We start from the raw sequence: 16,870 nt of genomic DNA on the forward strand, positions 1-16,870 counted from the left end.
GCAGATGACAAGTTTATGTATTATTCTGAGCTACAGAAGACATGGGGGCTTGAGACTTCTGGGTAAAGTAGGGCAAGCCATGTGAGGTCTTTAGGAAATGCTTTTGTATCACATTTCCTGTTTACCTTTCTTCTTGGTCCTTCCTCTCTTTATTTCCTTCCTGTCTTCCTCCCTTCTTCCTCCCTCTCCGAGCTGTTTTTAAAGATTTATTTATGGCTGGGCAGTGGTGGCACACACCTATAATCCCAGCACTCGGGAGGCAGATGCAGACGGATCTCTATGAGTTTGAGACTTGCCTGGTCTACAGGAGCTAGCCTCCAAAGCCACAGAGACTCTTTGTCTCCAAAAACAACAAAAAAATTATTTATTGTGTATTCAGTGTTCTGCCTGTATGTACACCTGCGCCACAGGGAGGCATCGGATCTCATTACAGATGGTGTGAGCCACCATGTGGTTACTGGTAATTGAACTCAGGCTCAGGACCTCTGGAAGAGCTTAACCGCTGAGCTGTCTCTCCAGCTCCTCCCCCTCCATCTTGACATAGTCTTGCTGTTTAGCCCAGGTTGGTCTCAAACTCACGATCCTTCTGCCTCAATCTCCCATGTGCTGGGATTACAGGTGTGTTGCGCCACTTGGACTTCCTTTGGACAAGCCTAATGTGCATTTCTTTTACAGAGGTTTCTTCTACAGAGGATGACTTTCCAGACATACATCTTCAGCTGCATTTCTGTAAACAGCCACCGAAAAACATGTCAAAGAACTATGCTTCAGGGTGGCATATTTTTGGGCATTTAGTTCAGCTTGGCTACCGAGTGGAGCTGGAAGACCTTTTTGTTCTCAGTTAGACCTCAGGAAAAGAGCCCCACCTGCTGGTGGCTGTGTGTCATTAATCCTGATTAGGGCCGAGTCACTCGGAGCATCTGAGGCAGGTGTGCCAGGGGTTGTCGCTGTTGTATGGTAGTAGAAGTGTCCTGGATGGACTGTGGACAGCAGTTAAGATGCCATTCTGTAGGGTGGGTGGTAGTGCACATCTGTAACCCCAACACTCACAAGGCTGAAGCAGCAGGAGGATCTGGACCAGGCCGGCTGGAGCTATATAGTGAAACTCTTGTTTAAAAATAGGAGAGAGAGAGAGGGAGGGAGGGAGGGAGGGAGGGAAGGAAGAAGGGAGGGAGGAAGAGAGGTCAGTAAGAGGGTACTTGTCAACTTGATTGGGTCTGGAAACAATTAAAGGCAAGCCTCTAGAAACTCCCATGAGGGATTTTTCTGGACCAGATTATTTGGTGTGGGATGAGCATCGGATAAAAGGATGATGAAGGAGGACTCTGCTTCTTGTCTGCTGCCTTCGCTCTGCTGGCCAGTGAATTCACCCTGCTCCTGGGCATCACCACACTGATACCAGAGCCAACTTCTAGGCTCCCAAAATAGATTGAAGATGGGCAGCTCTCCAGAAATTGTCCAGGCCTTCAGCACTAGATTTGGATCGCTGAGACAGCCAGGTTCACAGACTGAGTGACTGTTGTTTTATTACCCAGACCATATCATGTAAGCCAACCTAATTAATCTCACACATATATTCTGAAAATCTTTTGAGAATATAATATGCTCTGCTGCAACCTTGGCATAAGAATTCATCCCATCGGTTCTATTTCTCTGGAGAACCTGGACTAATACACTGGCCTAGCATGCATGAAGCCTTAGGTTTAGCCTCCAGCCCTTCACAATAAATTAGTAAATGGGTCAGCAAGATGTCTCAGTGGGTATGGGGGACTTGCTGAGAACCATGTCATGAGCATCTTATGCCAGAAACCTAAACATATTTGGGTCTTTTCAGTGACAGAATTTACTGAGTAACAATAAATTCACAAATGTCAGTGGATTTTTTTGTTTTTATTTATTTTTATTTTAAAAATTTCTGGTTTTAATGGGAGCAATTTGCCATATAAAATCCATTTACTTTAGATCCAGCCAAGGTGAATGAAGGTTCTTTTATTCCAATCATAATTACTAGCATTAACTCACACAACAGCATACAGAGTAAATTATATCTATGTACATATATATGGTTTACAAATAAATACAAAAGGCTGTAACAGAGTTCGAAAGTTTTCAGAAGTGACTCAGGGGTGGAGCACCTTTAATCACAGCACTTAGGAGGCAGAGTCAGGCAGATGGATCTCTGTGAATTCAAGGCCAGCCTGGTCTATAAAGTGAGTTTCAGGACAGCTAGGGCTATTACACAGAGAAACCCTGTTTTGAAAAAACAAAAACAAAACCAACAACGAAAGGTTTCAGAAGTGAGCTGAGAGAGTCTGTACTGATAACTAATCAGACCAATGATAGGAGGGAGCGGCTGGAACCAAGGATTGAAAGCAGGAAATGGTGGCTTTAAGCCCGGGTTGGGGCAGGCAGTTGCAGAGGACAAGGCAACAGTGGGAAACATTGCTAAGCTGAAGCTCCCGGGAAAGTCAGAGAGCCCTTTGTGAGCCCATGATGTACCCATCAGACATCAGGTGATGGGGCTATCCCAGCACAATGTTAGGTGTCCATCACTTTGGGCTCCATGTGAAGCAGTTATATTCTTTCCTTGATCTGGCCTGTCTGATAAGTTCTTGGACCTGGCTTCTCCAATACAATTTTTAAATTGAGGAGTCATTTATTTCTATGTGTATGAGTGTTTTGTCTGCATGTAAGTCCAGTAGACCAGGAGAGGAGACTGGAGCCTCTGGAACTTGAGTTACAGACAGGTGTGAGCTGCCATGTGGGTCCTGGGAACTGAACCTGGGTCCTCTGGAAGGACTTTTAACCACTTAGGCATCTCTCCAGGTTTGTCCATCTGAACTATATCATGGTAAGTGTACGTGGGGGGACAAATTCTATTAGCTAATTGGCTTGGGGGGGCAAGAGTAATAAAATAAACTTATAATTTATGTCAGTGGTGGTTGAATGTTGGAACAAGATCACCTCTGAATCTAGGCTCTGACCCTCTCACTTGAACCAGAAGCCCAAGTAATTAATTCCTTTGATGTATGCATTTCAAAGACAAGACTCTACCATGAATTGCTGAGTTGTGAAAAAGCAAGTTCATTAAGACATTAGGAGTAACATACGCACAAACATGTTTCTGACTGACGGTACTTATACATCTGTGCTGGCCAGGAGTGGCCAGCTGCAACTCCCAGTCAGCCCGCCATTGCAGCCGGTGCTCTGGAGTAAGCTGTGTTGATGAGCTGTGGGGCTCTGTAGGCTACGTGTAGCAGATGGAAGGCCTTTATCAGGAATAACCCCGCTATAAATCGAGGAGCGTCAGTATTTCAAAGGACAGAAAAGAGAGCCGCTCGAAGTCTCTTCTCTTTACAATAGGGAGAAGTAAGAATCTTACTTTCATTTGTACTTGCCCTAAAGAAGTGTTTCTGAGTTATGCTGTGCTAGGTATATGTTGTGTTGATAATTGTGTTTGTACAGGAAGTCTGAGATGACGTGTATGAAAGTGTTTAGTGTTGAATGAACCACCTGCAACACCTTTTTTTTTTTTTTTTTTTTGGTTTTTCGAGACAGGGTTTCTCTGTATTGTTTTGGAGGCTGTCTTGGAACTCGATCTGTAGACCAGGCTGGCCTCGAACTCACGGAGATCCGCCTGCCTCTGCCTCCCGAGTGCTGGGATTAAAGGCGTGCGCCACCACGGCCCGGCGCAACACCTTCTTTTAAGGAGACAAAGGGATGATGTCCACAAACATACAGGCCTAAATCCTCAACTTCTAATGTTCCGCCCACCCGGTTTATCCCGTCACTTCCGTATACGAGAACTACAATTCCCAGGATGCCCGTCTTCCACCAACCAGGAAGACTGGGTCTAGAGGAAGTTTAGCCAATGGGTAAACTGTACAGAATCGAAACCTTCTTTGATTGCACTGAAGGGATTGGAATCTTTGGCGCCTTTGTTTTAGTGGAGGGTGGGTGATAGACGGGTAAGTTGACCAATGAGAAGGTGGATAGGCGGATCCAGAGCGTGTGGGCGGAAAGAGGTGCTGACTGGCAAGCTGTTCGTCCAATGAAAGGTAGAGTCGCTGGTGTGGGGCCAGCGGTGCTCTAGAGGCCGGCGTGTGTGGAAGCTGTGCGAGAGATGGCGGAACCCGTCAGGAGACGGGGTCCGAGGTCCCGCGGTGGCGGCGCTGGCCGAGGCGCTCGAAGAGCCCGGGTCGCCCGTGGCCGGCGTCCTCGCGCCCCGCAGCCTTTACCTCGGCTTATTCCAGACACAGTGCTTGTGGACTTGATCAGTGACAGCGACGAGGAGGTCCTGGAAGTCGTCGCGGACCCGGTAGAAGTGCCGGCCGCCCGGCCCCCCGCGCCGGCCGCGCCTGGGCAGGACAGCGACAGTAACAGTGAAGGGGCGAACGAGGGGCCTGCGGGAGCCCCTCGTACCTTGGTCCGGAGGCGGCGGCGGCGGCGGCTGCTGGATCCCGGCGAAGCGCCGGTGGTTCCTGTGTACTCCGGGAAGGTGCAGCCAGGTCCCCAAGGAGGGCTGTTGAGGGAGTGCGAAGGCTGGCGTTGTGGGTTTGGCTCAGGGCGGTGGGCTGTGTGGAGGGGTGTCATGGATACCTTTAGGTTGGAGATACGCAGATATCTGGGACTATAGTCTTCTGCAGAGGGAGGCGGAGGGGCTAGGTACCAGAGGATTCAGAGAGGATTTGGAAGTGCTAGGGGCTAGTGTTTGGCGCATGCTGCATTTTGAGGTTGCAAGTAGTGGTGAGGAAGCCAGAGAGTTGGGATATTTATTGGGAGGTGGGTGGGAAGGTGTATAGAGATTCGGAAGGGACTGAGGGGTTCCAGGAACCAAGGGTCCTTGGTTTTCGGGTGAGCCAGGTGGCTGGGGCTAGCAAGGTGGTTAAGGGGGAACTAAGCTGCATCCTCAGAGTGTCTTAGGGAATCGGGGTGGGAAGAAGGTACTGTATTTTTGGATCATGAGAAAATTGGACTCTGCTTACCTTTCAAGAGGTTGGAGTCCTTAGGGAAGACTTAAGAGCTAGAAGTGGGGAATGAGCCATTCCCAACTTGAGTAGACAGGATGTGGGACCCACCTTATTCCCCTTTTGTCTTTGTAGGTACAAAGCAGCCTCAACTTCATCCCAGATAATTCATCCCTCCTGAAACTTTGCTCCTCAGAGCCTGAAGATGGTAAGGGAGGGCTTGTAGGGAGTGTCCTGCACTGGCTTCAGAGACTTCCTAGACTTTGCATCCTTTCCTGTCTGCCTCAGTGGAACCTAGGGTCTGAGAAATGGCGCTGTCCCATTGAGGCACATCCCTGATTCTAACTGGGATCGGGAGAAGGGACTTCCGTATCTGACCTAAGGAAAGGTTCTGGTCCAGAAAGGAGCTGGCCAGGTAATCAGAAGGCACAGGATATTACTTAGCAGCGGTGTCCACCTCCTTCCCCCCTTTAAGCCCTAACAGGCAAGCATAAGAATATGTCAGGCGTACATAAGAATAAGAATATGGTTTTGAGCTACCTCCCCTAGTCGGTCCGGTTGTGCTGTCATACTAGAGGTGGGTGAGAGGTGCTGAGACTCTCTGACATCATGTTTCACCAGAACTCCTAGAGTGTTCCATTCCTTGGGAACACTATGGAGCCAGAAGAGTGTTCTTTGACTTTATCAGGACTGCCCATTCTTTATTCTCTCCTGTGGATAGGAATTTTGCAAACCCTTTATAAAGGCCAAGGACTAAGAGTCAAGGCTAATAGGGGAGTGATCCAGTCCAAAGACCTTGAAGACCTCTTTCTGTTAGGTGAGGGAGTGTGATAGGCTGATTAAGAACAGCTTTAGGAATGGTGTGGCCTGTGTTTGAATCTTTCCTAACAGTGTGACTGTGGGCAAGTTTTCCTCATCAGGAAAATGGGGATAAGAGTGGGCCTATCCCAGTTTTTGTTGAGAAGTAAAGGGATTACATATATATTTATTTGCCATGTACATGTTTTAGGATAGCACCTGGAATGTAGAAGTAAAACATACCCATGTTTTTGATGTCCAAACTCAGTAGTGCTGGGTATCTCTGGAGGGCTTTTAAAAGTGTAGACTTGGAGTTGAGGAGATGACTCAGTGGGTAAAAGCGCTTGGCACGTATGCCTGATGACACCAGCATAAAAAGCCAGATGGGGTGGTGCACATCTGTAATGCTGCCACTCTTACTGTGAAACAGGAAGAGACTCTGCTGGAAGCCCATGCACCCAATGGTAAAAATGACAGGGGAGATCCTACTATTTTTGGAAGAAAATAGTCGAGAACCTACTGTATGGCATGACCACCCCCAACCTCAGTAAATAAATCTTAGAGAAAAACACAAAACAGGGTCTCGATCTTACAGTAGCTGTCATGCTTCATTAGGACAGTAAACTGCTAGACTGGAAAGTTCTTTGTTGTAGAAGATATTGTATATAGAAGTTTTAGGAGCATCCTGACCTCTAGTCATTAGATGTCAGTAGCGTGCTCTAACCCATTTCCTCTCTGTGTTGTAACAGTCAAAATCCATTTCAGACATCGTGACATGCTATCTGGGAGGCAAATTTGTCTCTGGTTGAGAACTACCATATAGGGTTTATTATCATAGTTTCATTTGCTTAGTATTTTTTGTAGTGTTGAGACTTGAATGAAGTCATACTAACCACCATAAAGAAATTTAAGGTCAAGTGAGTGATGTAATAAGAAATGATAAAGAGGGCTGGGGAGATGGCTCAGTTTGTAAAAGTGCTTGCTGGACAAGCCTGAAAACCTGAGCTCAGTCCCCAGAATCCACCGTGGAAAAAAAGCCAACTCCTAAAAGTTGTCCTCTGACCTCCAAATGCTGCATTCATCTCACACAGATACATTAAAAAGCAAAGCATAGTAAACAGATAAACAACTAAAACACCCCACAAGTACTTGTCTAATACTGACAAGTACTGCATAGGTGTTGGGATGATGGCTCAGTGGAGGGCTCATGTGCAAGTCTAAGGACCTGCATTTGAGCCCCAAAACCCAGGTAGAAAAAAAGCTCAGCACGGTGGCATATACTGGTAATCCCAGCACTCGGGAGGCAGAGGCAGACGCAGACAGATCTCTGTGAGTTCGAGACCAGCCTGGTCTACAACAGCTAGTTCCAGGACAGCCTCCAAAGCCACAGAGAAACCCTGTCTTGGAAAGAAACAAACAAACAAAAAATAAGATGGATGGTACCTAAAGAATGACATTTGAGGTTGACTTCTGATCTACACATGTACACATACACACTCAAAACATGTGCTTATACATGTGCACACATGCATTCAAAGTGTGCCTGTTCTTTTAGTGTGCTTTCCCCTTTCGTTAGTGGGGATTGGATTCAGGTTGTCTGGTGTCACTGAACTATACCCCACCTCTTACCCACCCTCTTTCTGAACAGAAGTCAGACTCTGGCCTGTGCTGGGCTCCAACTCCTGACCTCTGTCTCTGTCTCTCCAGTACCAAGATTTGTTTGTGCCCCCACACCTGGCCTCCTCCGGCCCTCCCTAAAGCCTTTGACTTGTTTCTTCTCGGCTTCTCTGCCATCTCTTAGCTAACCCTTTTCTCTTTCTCCTCTGCCCCCAGAGGCAGATAGGACAGATTCTGGCAGTCCTCCCCCTCAGGATGCCCTACTTCCAGGTTCTCCCTGGAAGAAGAAGCTGAGGAATAAGAATGAGAAAGAAGAGAAGAAAATGGAAGAGTTTCCGTGAGTGAGGCAATAAGACCCTGGGAGCAAGAAGGGAAGACGCTTATCTTACTGGGAAGATAGGCTGAGGAAGGCAGGGCTTCTGGGTGGCTCTCAAAAGGCCAAAAAGGGGAGGGAGATGAGACTCAGTTGTACATAGAGGTGACTCCTCCTGGAGGGTGACACAGGACCTTCTGGACCATCCTTAGGAGTTGAGGTGGAAATATGGGATGTGGCTCAGACACCACCAGCTGTCCGTGCCCACTCTACTTCTCATTCGCCATCTGTAAAATGGGGCAGTCATGCTACTTGTGAAGCACTGAGTAGCTGGGTAGTGAGTGCCTGGTGTCTGTTGGATATTTGACATTTCCTTAGAACTACACATGTCTTCTAGTAAAGTGATGCTACTGGAAAGTGTTTTCTCTTGATTCTCCACTCTCTCAGGTTCCTGGAGGTCCCCAGCCCACAAAAGGAAGTGTGTGTTGGAATCTCTTTGCCGCCATCCTGCCCTTCTCTTCTTTCTGTAGGGACCAGGACATCTCTCCTTTGCCCCGACCGTCACCAAGAAACAAAAGTAAAAAGCATACGGAGGCGCTCCAGAAGTTGAGGTGCTGGGGCTGGGGAGCTCTGGCTGTGGCAGGGAAGGGCAGATTGAGAGACTGTTGAGCCTCAGTTGTCCAATGTCCTGTCTATACTCAGGGAAGTGAACAAGCGCCTCCAAGATCTCCAGGCCTGCCTGAGCCCCAAGCAGCACCAGAGCCCAGCCCTTCAGAACGTAGATGATGAGGTGGTCCTAGTGGAGGGGGCTGCCTTGTCACAGAGCCCGAGACCCTTCACCCTCAAGATCCGCTGCCGGGCTGATCTAGTCAGATTGCCTGTCATGACGGTGAGTGTTTGGGCAATAGGGGCAGGATCAGTGTCTGCCTTTGGAGAGAGAGATGGTTATTGAAGTGGAGTGTACTGTCAGAAGGGGCCATTGTCCTTCCTGTCCTGCTCTCTGGGGCTCCCACCACCCTTTCATCTCTCCTCACCTAAGCATTTGCTGTCTACGCTTTCCCTCATGCTTGTCTCTTTTTAGCAAACTTTCCCCATTTTTCAAAGCTACTTAGGCCAGGTGTGAAGGTTGGCACCATATCTATAATCTCAGCACGTGGGAAATGGTAGAATTTGAAACCAGCATGGACTGTACACGGAAATACATGATATCTTTATTTTTATTTATTTATTTTTAATTTTTCGAGATAGGGTTTCTCTGTGGCTTTGGAGGCTTTCCTGGAACTAGCTGTTGTAGACCAGGCTGGTCTCGAGCTCACAGAGATCTGCCTGCCTCTGCCTCCTGAAGCAGGCACCACCACTGCCTGGTGAAGCTTTTTTTTTTTTATTTTAATTATGTCTAGGTATTGCTGGGTGGTGGTTGGCACATGCCTTTAATCCCAGCACAGAGGCAGGAAGGTCTCCTTGTGTTCTTGGCTAGCCTAGTCTACAGAGCGAGTTCCAGGACAGGCAGGCTACACAAAGAAGCCTTGTCTCACAAAACAAACAAACATTATGTCTGCTGAGTGTCTGCATTTGGGCATGTGCACATGAGTGCAAGTACACCCATGGTAGTAGAGACATTGAGTTTCTAGGAGCTAGAGTTACAGGCAGTTGTGAACTGCCTGATATAGATGGGTGTTGGTAACCAAAATCAGACCTCTGCAAGAGCAGAAAGTTTAAAGAGCCCTCTAGGCTGCCTGTCTCCTTCCCTGGTAGTAGTGCCTGGAGTGTATGTGAGGTCCTACCCTTCACTTTTTTTTAATCCATGGCTGCTGCCTGCCTGCCTTCTTTCCCTTCTTCCCTCCCTCCCCCCTCTTTCTCTTTATGTGTGTGTGTGTGTTAAGGATATGTTCTTGTGGATGTGTGCATGACTGCATGCATATGTTTGTGTAGGCCAGAGGATGAATCTGGTGTCTTCCTCAGTTGCTGTCCACTTTGTTTTTTAAGATGGCCTCTTCCTAACCCTCATTGATGCAGCGAGGCTGACTGGCCATTGAGCTTGAGGGATCCTCTTCTCTCTACCTCAGCACTAGGGTTGCAAGTACTACCTGTCATTCCTAGTTTTTTATGTGGCGCTGGAGATCCAAAGTCAGGGCTTCTTGCTTGTATTCCAGGCACTTTGCCTACTGAACCACCTGCTTTCTCTGTACTTTTTGCAGACCACTAAGTGACACTTTAATTCTGTACTGCCAGGTAAATATGGTGACTCTCACAACTGAAGAGTTCAGCAAGTGGCCCAGGCCAAAAGCTTGTTTTTTTGGGTGGTGGCTCGGGGCAGGGGTGTGGAATTTCAAGGCTGGAAGATTCCTTTGTTTGTCTTGTTCCTAGACGGAACCCCTTCAGAATGTGGTAGATCACATGGCCAATCATCTTGGGGTGTCCCCAAGCAGGATTCTTTTACTCTCTGGAGAGACAGAACTGTCTCCTACTGCCACCCCTAGGACCCTACAGCTTGGAGTGGCTGACATCATTGGTGAGTGGAAGGCAAGGAAGAGGGTCTTGAGGAAGCCTTTGCTGTGGGTGGGGGTTGGGGGATCTGGAGCAGTTCAGAGGCAGGTTCTGCCGCCAGTCCTCCATTTCAACCTGACACCTCAATCTTGCTCTCCATAGATTGTGTGGTGCTGACAAGTTCTTCAGAGGCCACAGAGACATCCCAGCAGCTCCGGCTCCGGGTGCAGGGCAAAGAGAAGCACCAGATGCTGGAGATCTCTCTGTCTGCTGTAAGTAGGAGCGCTGCCCATCCCCCCTCCTTTGCAGTCTCCTGTCGGTTGGTCAGATGGCAGGGCATGGGCTCCTCCTAACCCTGACTTGCTGCAAATGCCCTTCTGTTTCTTTGTACCTACCCCAGCCTAGGTCATGGAGAGAGAGTATTGTTCAAGTTCTGTACGAGTTACTGTTCTGTTGCTGTGATACACCACCATGATCAAGGCAGCTTACAGAGGGAAGGGTTTTGGGGGAGGGTTAGAGTCTGATGGCTGAGTGGCGGTATCCTGCCAGGCTACTGGAACAGCCACTGAGAGCTCCCATTGCTGATCACAACCAGGAAACACCAAAAGGACATGATTTTTTTTTTAAACTCTCAAAGCCGGCTTCCAATGACTTGCTTCCTCCAGCAAGGCCACACCTCCCAAGCTTCCCCAAACAGTGCTACCAACTGTGGATCAAGTATTCAAAGGTCAGGGCTTATGGGGACCATTCTCATTCAAATCACAGCTTCCTTCCCTCTTCAGCTACCGTGTGTTCCTGTCTTAGGGTTTCTATTGCTGTGAAGAGACACGTGACCATAGCAACTTTTTTTTTTCTTTTTTTTTTTTTTTTTTTTTGAGGCAGGGTTTCTCTGTGGCTTTAGAGGCTGTCCTGAAACTAGCTCTTGTAGACCAGGCTGGTCTCAAACTATCAGAGATCTACCTGCCTCTGCCTCCTGAGTGCTGGGATTAAAGGCATGCACCACCAATGCCCAGCGACCACAGCAACTCTTATAAAGGAAAACATTTAATTGGGGCTGGCTTACAGGTTCAGAGTTTTAGTTCGTTATTATGGTGGGAAGCATGGTGGCATGCAGGCAGGCGTGGTGCTGGAGAGGTAGCTGAGAGTTCTATATCCAGACTGGCAGGCAGCAGGAAGAGAGACCTGACAGTGGGCCTGGCTTGAGCTTCAGAAAACCTTAAAGTGCATCCCAGTGACACACTTCCTCCAACAAGGCCACGGCTACTCCAACAAAGCCACACCTCCTAATAGTGCCTCTCCCTATGCACCTATGGGGGCCATTTTTATTCAGACCACTACAGTTCTCCGTCCTATATCCTGACTTGTTCCCATTAAGTGGAAAGGAGCCTTGTAAAATAACAAGGATATACAGTAAAAATGGCTTTTATTGTCTCTCTGCCATTCACTGAGGAGGTAGACAGATCTCTGTCTCCCCCCCCTTTTCTCTTTCTCTCTCTTCCCTTCCCTTACTTCCTTACCTTCCCCAATAAACTTTCCACATTAAAAAAAAAAGGCTCTTATTTATTTATTTGGTGGTGCTGGGGATTAAATCCACACCTTGTGCATGCTAAGCTATTGTTTGTCACTGGGCTGTAACCACATCCCAAAGCCATACTTCTTTTAGTTTTAGGGTTTTTTTTTCCTTTGCGTTTGTGTATTTGTATGGGTGCTTGTGCCACAGTGCATGTGTGATGGTTCATGGAGAGCCTGTGGGAGGTGGTTCTACTGTGTGGGGCTCTGGGAATTGAACTGTGTCATCAGGCTTGGCAGCACGCCTCTTTTCCTGTGCAACATTTCTCTGGCTCACTTTAAAATAGCAGTTTGCAACCTGTGGGTCATGGCCCTCTGGGGATTTAACAGTTCTTTCACAGGGATTACCTAAGACCATCAGAAAACATGGATATTTACATTATATTTCATAACAATAGCAAAATTAAAGTTATGAAGTAGTAATGAAAATTTTATGGTTGGGGGTCACCACAACATGAAACTGTATTAAAGGGTCAAAAAAACTTTAGGAAAGTCGAGAACCACTGCTTTAAAACTTTTTTTTTCTTGTTTCATTTTTGTATAGTCACAAGTTATATGTAACTCATTATAGTATATTGTTAAAAGTCTTCTGATTTGCCAGGTGTGGTGCACTCCTTTAATTCCAGCAACTCAAGAGGCAGATGCAGGCAGATCTCTGAGTTTGAGGCCAGCCTGGTCCGGGCCAGCCAATAGTATACAATGAGACCCTGTTTCAAAGAAAAAAAAATCCAGAAACAACAAAAAACTAATTTTACTTTTGTTAATTTCCTACTGTACCTATTTAAAATTGTGTGTGTGTGTATATATATATATATATATATATATATATATATATATATATATAGTGTGTGTGTGTGTGTGTGTGTGTCTATATGTGTGCATAAGCCATGGAGTATGTGTAGAGAACAGAGGACAATTGAATGGGATCAGTTTTCTGCTTCACTCACCATTTGCGTTCTAGGGATTGAATTTAGGTCCTCATGCTGGCGGCCAAGTGCCTTTACCTGCTGAACTTTCTCACTGCCCCATAGCACCTAAAGTATCATAGGTGTGTTACTATGCATGGTGCCTGTGGGTTTGGTACTAGTGTTGACTTGAGGCACCAGCTAAGTGTTTTGGGATGTCTTTCCTCTTGGAATGAATAAAGGACGACTCTACCCCAGCCGGTGGTCTTAGAGCAGCAGAATTCCGTTCTTATTGTTGTGTAGACTGAGCCTCCAAACTGAATCATTCTATCTTTGTAGCTTCTGGTGGCAGCCAGAGTTCCTTGGTGTACTCCTGGCGTCTCTGTTTTCTCCTGTCTAAGTCGTGTTGGATTAGCTATCTGAATGAGGTGTGACTACAGCTTACCCTGATTCTATTTGCGGCCCTCAATCCAATAGGCCACATGCTCATGTACCAGGTCAGGGTGAGGAGGTGTCTTTGGGTCATACAGGCCAACCCATAACACTTTTCTGAGTTACACAAACAACTTCCTTTGGAGTTTGTGTTCACTTTATTTATGTTTCTGTTTCAGAAGGGATGTGACTGAGACTTAGAGACCTTGTCTATCCCATAGTCTGCATTCTAGAGTCCTGTCCTCTGTGGTCCCTTCTCTGCAGTTCTCTGAGGAACCTCTGACTAATTTCCAGAGAGGAGCCTGCCTTCCCCTTCAGGGTTCTTACTCTATTGATGTAACCTCATCTTTCTTGTCCTATCTTCTTTTTTGTTTGTTCTGTTAATTTGTTTTAAAATAGGGTCTTACTATGTAGCCTAGGGTGGCCCGAAGCTCACTGTGTAGCCAGGTGGGCTTGGAACTCACCTTATAGCGCAAGTTGACCTGAAACTTGTGATCTTTTTATCCCTACCCTGCAAGTCCTGTCATGTCAGGCATATACTGCATATTTGGCTAAAAGTTACCTTTTTTGGTGGGGCGGGGGGTTGCTGAGGATGAACTTAGCACACTGAACTTGAAACTTGTGTTTAACCAGTGCACTGCATCCTGGCTTCTGAAAGTGTGTGCTTGACCACTCCTGGCTGTGGGGATATATTATGTATGATTTGTTAAAGTTTGCCTGAGGATTCAGAAAGCAAAGTCAGCCTCAAGCTATAGAGGTCAGGCAGTGGTGGTATACACCATTAATCCCAAGACTCAGGAGACAAAGGCAGATGGATCTCTCTGAGTTCAAGGCCACCCAGGGCTACACAAGATTAAATCAGCCTAAAAGAGTAGCAGAGCTCATGCCTTTAATCCCAGCACTAGAGGGGTGTAAAAGAAGCAGGGTCTTCAGTAGTCAGTCTCAAAATTCTCTAGTTATGTTGAGGAGAGCATAGCAATCTGAGTGAATTTGAGGAGCTGTCTGAGGATCTGGTCTGAGCTGAGGTACAGGTAAGAGCTAGTGGCCAGTTGCTTTGCTTCTCTAATCTTCAGCTTGAAATTTAAACCCCGATATTAGTCTCTGGGTCTTTTATTATCGTGCTACACCTGGCCTCTGTCCCATGTTTTCTGACTTTCATATTCTTTTAGACCAGGCTGGCCTCAAGCTCACAGTGATGCCTGCCTCTGCCTCTCAAGTACTGGTATTAATGGTGTGTGCCACAATCACCTTTTGGATACCTTTCATATTCTTACGTCTGTTGTTTGTGTTTCTATGCAGGATTCTCCTCTTAAGGTCCTCATGTCCCATTATGAGGAGGCCATGGGACTCTCCGGGCACAAGCTCTCCTTCTTCTTTGATGGGACAAAACTTTCGGGCAAGGAGCTGCCAGCAGATCTGGGCATGGAAACTGGGGATCTCATTGAAGTTTGGGGCTGAAGCTTCCTCCTGTTTGGATGCAGAGCCAAGACTTGGGGACAACAGCTCACGCTTTTATTACTATTTTTTGCCCCATAAGGGCTAACAAACTGAATTAGGACTCGTTTATTTATTTATTTCCAGTACTGGGGATTGAACTCTGGACTATGCACATGCTAAGAATGTATGAAGTTGAGGTAAAACCAAGGCATGACCTGTGGCCTGTCTCTTGTTGACCGTAGTTTCAAACAGGTGACTGACTGATTGGTAGTTGTGTGGCTGTGGCTGCCCTGGGTGACCTGTGGCTGTGTGTATGTTTGTGCTGTGTATGGCAGCCTCTGGGCACAGAGAAGGGGAATTGGCTTCCCTACCGTTTCACGTTCACTAGTGCGCTTCATCAAACGTCTGTCCTGTGAAACTGCATATATTGGGTTTGTTGAACTAAATGAGCATTGCATTTGGGTGCCCAGTCTTGGGATTTATGCCACATTGGGGACCAACAGTGATCTTAATTCTTATTTGGAGCTGAAAATGCAGGTACATTTCTTGGTGGGGATACTCAGTTGCAGGAAAAAAACAAGTGATGACATATATCTGATACTAATGCGGAGGACTAGGTAGACAAGTGAGTAATTTTTAAAGGCTGACAATAGTGGTACCTTCAGCCCTGGGCATCCAGTCTTCCAGAACTTAGCAATGTCTGGTCCACACTTCCTGGCATGTATATCTGAGCACATGTAGCTGCTGAATTTGAGGGTTACTCTAGTTTTTGGTACTCCTTTCCCTGTTAGCACCCACTTAGTATATTTGCGTCTTTGAATATGAATGTCTTTATAAGATACATTTCTGAATGTGTGTGATTTTAGTGTATATACACGGTATTGTGCAATAGACATTCTGTCTTCACTCACTATGAGTGACAGTCTAGCCATGTTAGCGCCTTCTAGATCTGTTGTTGCTCTGATCTGCTGTGGGTGCCCCATAGCGGCAATCGATGATTTTACTCACACGTTGCCTTAAGTGAGAGGATGCCTGTGTCTCCAGCTCCCTGGAACCATATTCCATGCCACAGCAAACATCTTTTTATGTGTCCCCTTCTGGGCCAGGGTAGGTAGTTGTCTGGCTTACTTGCCCAAGATGGGACTGTGGGTTATACAGGTTCATTTTTCTGGTTTGCCCAGAGTTTTCTTCAGAACGAGGACTGGCCTTTCTTGGAGCTTCTCTTTCTTTGTCTTTATCAGTATTTGGTATTGCTGTACTTTCGGATTTTGCCAGTCCATTGTATATAAAGTACGGCATATCTTAAAATCCTTTATCTGATCACCATTTCTTATCCATGTCCACCTTCTGGTTTGTCTTTGTTAGCTGCTTGTTTTCTTGTGGGGCTTCCTTTTGTGTGTTTCTTTCCTTTGAGGAGTTGTTTGTGTTCTGAGCAATTGCAAATAACCTTCAGAATAGCACTTTGTGTATTCAGGGGCTTTTCACCAAACAGACATTCTTAATTTTAATGTAGGCAGTTGGCTTTGTTAGAAAGTTTGTTGCTTTTTTTATTTTTTATTTTTTAAGGGAAAATGAGAAGGAACTTCCAGAGTAGGAAGGGCTCTAATGGGGAAATCTCAGGATTGATACTTTTGGATTTCTAAACTAGTTAAGAAACTTTTATTTTCTTCTATTAGCTAGCTAGATTTTTGTTCTTTTGTTTTTATCTCTCTCATATTGAGACCACTAAATGACAATGGGGTTCTAACGGTCTACCATGGTGTGTACACTGACTGTTCTGAGCTCTCAGCTCTGGTTCTCACTGGTTGCAGCTGGGCTGTACTGGTTCTTGACTATTGTGTGTCACTTCTAAACCATCTGAAATGCACCTTTGTGTGGGAGAGCGAGTTTTATTTTGTTTTTAATTATAATGAGCCAGTTTGTCTACTAAAAAGAAATTACTAATATGTAGTCTGAATTTCACAAAAGTATGTCTACTTTTTTGTTTTGAGAATATGTTGTTCTTTTGGATTTGTAACATTTAAATACTCCATGACACGGTGTAGCTTCCAGGTTTCTCAGCTCTTGTATGATGATTAATGAATCTGAACACATTACTATTATGTATTCAATCTCAATTAATAAAGGGAGATGCCTTTAACTTAGAAACACCTGATGCTTTCTCTTTGTGGATCTCATGTGATCCCATTCGAAGTTCTGTGACAGAGACCATTAGTTATTCACAAACACCCTGATGCGGCTCTAGAACCAGGCTGGTGGGAAGGTTTCTCACAAAGGAAAAGGTTTCCCTTAACAACACCCAGTCTTCTTTATCCTTAGTTAACAAAATCCATGGCTTTTAACAC

The 16,870-nt window shown here is 46.2% G+C and overlaps 1 protein-coding gene across 2 annotated transcripts; it reads left to right on the plus strand.

Moving 5' to 3' along the window:
- The first annotated feature begins 3,827 nt into the window (after positions 1–3,827).
- On the plus strand, positions 3,828–16,669 carry LOC101824577 (nuclear factor of activated T cells 2 interacting protein). Of its 2 annotated transcripts, XM_040754658.1 has the most exons (9): positions 3,830–4,058; positions 4,254–4,498; positions 5,103–5,175; positions 7,599–7,719; positions 8,226–8,306; positions 8,398–8,584; positions 10,063–10,207; positions 10,345–10,454; positions 14,388–16,669. In XM_040754658.1, the coding sequence occupies exons 1-9, from the start codon at positions 4,052–4,054 to the stop codon at positions 14,544–14,546; spliced, it is 1,128 nt and encodes a 375-aa protein (XP_040610592.1). In that variant the 5' UTR covers positions 3,830–4,051; the 3' UTR covers positions 14,547–16,669. The 2 variants fall into 2 exon arrangements, with proteins under 2 accessions (XP_040610583.1, XP_040610592.1); XM_040754649.1 differs by having other exon boundaries at positions 3,828–4,498.
- The last annotated feature ends 201 nt before the right edge of the window (positions 16,670–16,870 follow it).

Source organism: Mesocricetus auratus, unplaced genomic scaffold (genome assembly GCF_017639785.1).
Source record: "Mesocricetus auratus isolate SY011 unplaced genomic scaffold, BCM_Maur_2.0 Super-Scaffold_4256, whole genome shotgun sequence".
In the NCBI taxonomy this organism is placed as follows: domain Eukaryota; kingdom Metazoa; phylum Chordata; class Mammalia; order Rodentia; family Cricetidae; genus Mesocricetus; species Mesocricetus auratus.

Excerpts from the sequence above, each read along its gene's own strand:
- LOC101824577 (XM_040754649.1), top strand. The coding sequence starts at position 4,124 with ATGGCGGAACCCGTCAGGAGACGGGGTCCGAGGTCCCGCGGTGGCGGC. Across the intron at positions 8,585-10,062 it reads TCAGATTGCCTGTCATGACG|ACGGAACCCCTTCAGAATGT; the intron begins GTGAGTGTTTGG and ends TCTTGTTCCTAG. Across the intron at positions 10,455-14,387 it reads TGGAGATCTCTCTGTCTGCT|GATTCTCCTCTTAAGGTCCT; the intron begins GTAAGTAGGAGC and ends GTTTCTATGCAG.